General features: G+C 31.0%; 1 protein-coding gene across 1 annotated transcript; it reads left to right on the top strand.

Moving 5' to 3' along the window:
• The first annotated feature begins 289 nt into the window (after nt 1–289).
• Nucleotides 290–1,811, top strand: LOC143594068 (uncharacterized). Its single transcript, XM_077073477.1, has 5 exons — nt 290–388; nt 475–519; nt 594–696; nt 1,025–1,113; nt 1,476–1,811. The coding sequence occupies exons 1-4, from the start codon at nt 332–334 to the stop codon at nt 1,111–1,113; spliced, it is 294 nt and encodes a 97-aa protein (XP_076929592.1). The 5' UTR covers nt 290–331; the 3' UTR covers nt 1,476–1,811.
• Nucleotides 1,812–3,079: the final 1,268 nt, after the last annotated feature.

Below are 3,079 nucleotides of genomic sequence, written 5' to 3'. Positions count from 1 at the left end.
TATTAATCATTAAATGAATTATTAGCAAATGTTTAGGGAATTTATTGATTGTAAACATTTGTTATGGTAGAATAAAACCAAAGTACTCATTTTCTAATAAAAGCCTCATAAATGAATCCATATTTATTACAAGAATGCCATTATGATTATGAACCATAGATCAAAATATCAATGGCCCAGATTTATTTCTCGCACTTCTCGCTATAATATCACTTCTCGCAAGATCCATCCCCTATACATATATATGTATATAAATTAAAACTAATGAATGGATCTTTTTAAATTGTAGCTTTTGTCAGAGTTTCTTTTGGAGCCTCCGAGCTCTCATATTATGAAAAAGTATATTGCAGAAGTTCAGCACATCAAGGTCATGATGACATTGCTAACGGTATTACATACATACATAGATACATATATACATACCTACATGCATATACACTTATGCTCTTTATTTGTGACTATGGTTTGTGACAGGATACAAGCAAAAACATCCAGATCTCCGCATTTCACATTTTTAAGGTAGGAAAACGCACTCCTATAATGCATTTAATCACTTACATTTGGATTCATATTCTGTTGGTTTGTATATGTAGATATTTGTGGCTAACCCAAATAAGCCTCGAGAAATAAAAGTTATATTAGCCAAGAACCATGAAAGATTGCTGGAATTGCTAAACAATCTATCTGCTGGAAAAGGTAATATTTTCTTAACGTATGATAGAAGTTTTATTATTTCATTAATAATCTAGTTTTCTGAATAAAATTATATAAGAGAATTTGTGCATAAGCCCATCAATAGTATACTTTAGAACATCTTCTATTAAAAAATAGTAAACTTTTTAATAAAAATTTAGCAAATGAAATATGATAACAAAAGTTATATTATTTCTATAATAATCCAGTTTTCTGAATAAAATGGTTTAAGAGAATTTATGCATAAGTAACACACTTTGTTTGACTTTGAACCTTTTTCTTTGTAGCCATTTTTAGTCTGTCTGTTTGACATATAACATATATGCTTTAGGTGGCGATGATGATCAATTTGAAGAGGAAAAGGAACTTATTATCAAAGAAATAGAAAGAGTATCTCAACTCTCAGATCTTGATCTTTAGGTAACAATTCTCATGTGCCACATTTATGTTTATGAAGATCACAACCGAGGTTTTGTCCATTTTAAACCATTTTTAAATTATTAGCATGCTAAGCCAATATTAAACAGTCTTTGCACAAATTACAAGAAATTAATTATTGGCCACTTTCAACTTGTTTGACTGATTACCCTTTTAGCTAAACCTTTTGATTTGACCCTCAATGAATCAAGATTACCGCTTCTGATAAATATAAACAGTGCATCTCGGTTTTCAATTTACAGTTAAAGAAATACACACTAAAAGATATTGATAAACTTGGTTACGAATTCAAATGGCTACATGAAATTGAAGGCAGCTTAACCTTTTTTGTAGCTTGTTTTCAGATACAAAAGCAGCAGTTGACCATTTTTGGTCAAAATAATAGCCACCGCCTGTGTTGGGTTTTTATCTGGTTACGCGCATCAGTTATTGAATATGAATCTAGTGATCTTTTGGAGGATTGGTTCTGCGAGCTCACATGTATGTAACTATGATGCATTACCTTGTATTTCCTTTATAGCCATAACAAGTTGGGGCATTGACTTTTTGTGGTCAAACAAAGCATTTTTTATCAAGAGAGTGCGTATTAAGGTGTTAGCATAGTTAATGTTTTGAACCTTTTTGTTGCATTAAGATATTACCAACATTGTTCGGATTCTGAAGACAAATGCCGCCGGTGAACCTGCTCAGGCCCACTCTGTTTTGACCCGACTCAGCTTGCCCTGTAATTTAAAATCTGCCCGTTTTGACCAAACCCGTCGCAACAGTTTTGCGGCTCGACCCGTTCCTTTTGCCAGTCTGAGTTGAAACCAATCAAACCGTTTTTTTTCCTAGTTGTATGTCTTAACTTATATAACATATATAACATAATTACTAGAAACTAAAAGATATTAAAAGCTTGAGTGGGTGTTGAATAATTTTTCTTGATTTAAGAATGCAATACCTATGAGTCTATGACCTGTTGGCCTAGCTGTAAAGGTGGAATTTAAGTTGGTAAGAAAAATTGCCATTCAAAATGACAAAAGAATGCTAATTAAGCTATTTTATAGTAATAATATTAAATGCAAGAAGTAAAGGGTTTAAAGAATGAAGATGGCACAACTGATTTATAAATGTTCAAATATGTTAACGAATCTATTTTAGATTTTTTCTTGATTCTTTGACTCTTTAGATGGTAGGGATCATCAATTAGACATTTCACTTTTTAGAGGAAATGATCACCTTTTTCAATGCACTACGTCAAGATGGTGTATCTTTATAAGTCTTTTAACTGTTCATTTTTTGTTGCTCTTTCTTAGTGGAAATCTTGTCTCATGGAATGGTAAAAAGAACTCACTTAGATCATGGTCGAGTTATGAATTTGAATACCGAGCTATGGTTAATGTGTGCTTATATTGTGTCTATCACATAGCTTTGCTAGGAACTCTATGTTTTGCCATCAAGTTGACTTACGATTATTTGTGGCAATCTTAGTGTGATCTTTATCAGTCAATAGCATCTTTCTCACAAGTGGGCTAAACATATTGATATTGACTATCGTTTTGTTACAGAACTAGTTTTCCCCCGAGCCATTACCCATTAAGTTTGTCAAGTTTTTTTTCTCTAAAAAAGTGTAGTTGGTAAAATTATTTACCAAAATGTACATTGAGAAACATTTACCAAAATTCTGTTGTTTGAAAACTTTTTGTTCCTTACTCCTAATCTTATTAGATAATACCAAGATATGCCATGTCATGTCTATTTTTTCTTTCTATTTTAAAATAATAATGTTAAATTTATCCATTATATCGTTATCTACAGTTGAAACACATAATGTGATTTTAATTGTTGATTTCTTGATTAATGCATTACAATATATCCCTATATATAGAATAGAATATTACATTCAACTACCATCTAAAATCAAGATTGTAACTACAATATCTAACATAATATATTGTCTAATATT

The sequence above is a fragment of the Bidens hawaiensis genome, unplaced genomic scaffold (assembly GCF_021521415.1).
Source record: "Bidens hawaiensis isolate Kalapana, Puna unplaced genomic scaffold, B.hawaiensis_p1.1 tig00001692_1, whole genome shotgun sequence".
NCBI classification, from domain to species: Eukaryota; Viridiplantae; Streptophyta; class Magnoliopsida; order Asterales; family Asteraceae; genus Bidens; species Bidens hawaiensis.
This window is presented reverse-complemented; position numbering and strand designations above follow the sequence as displayed.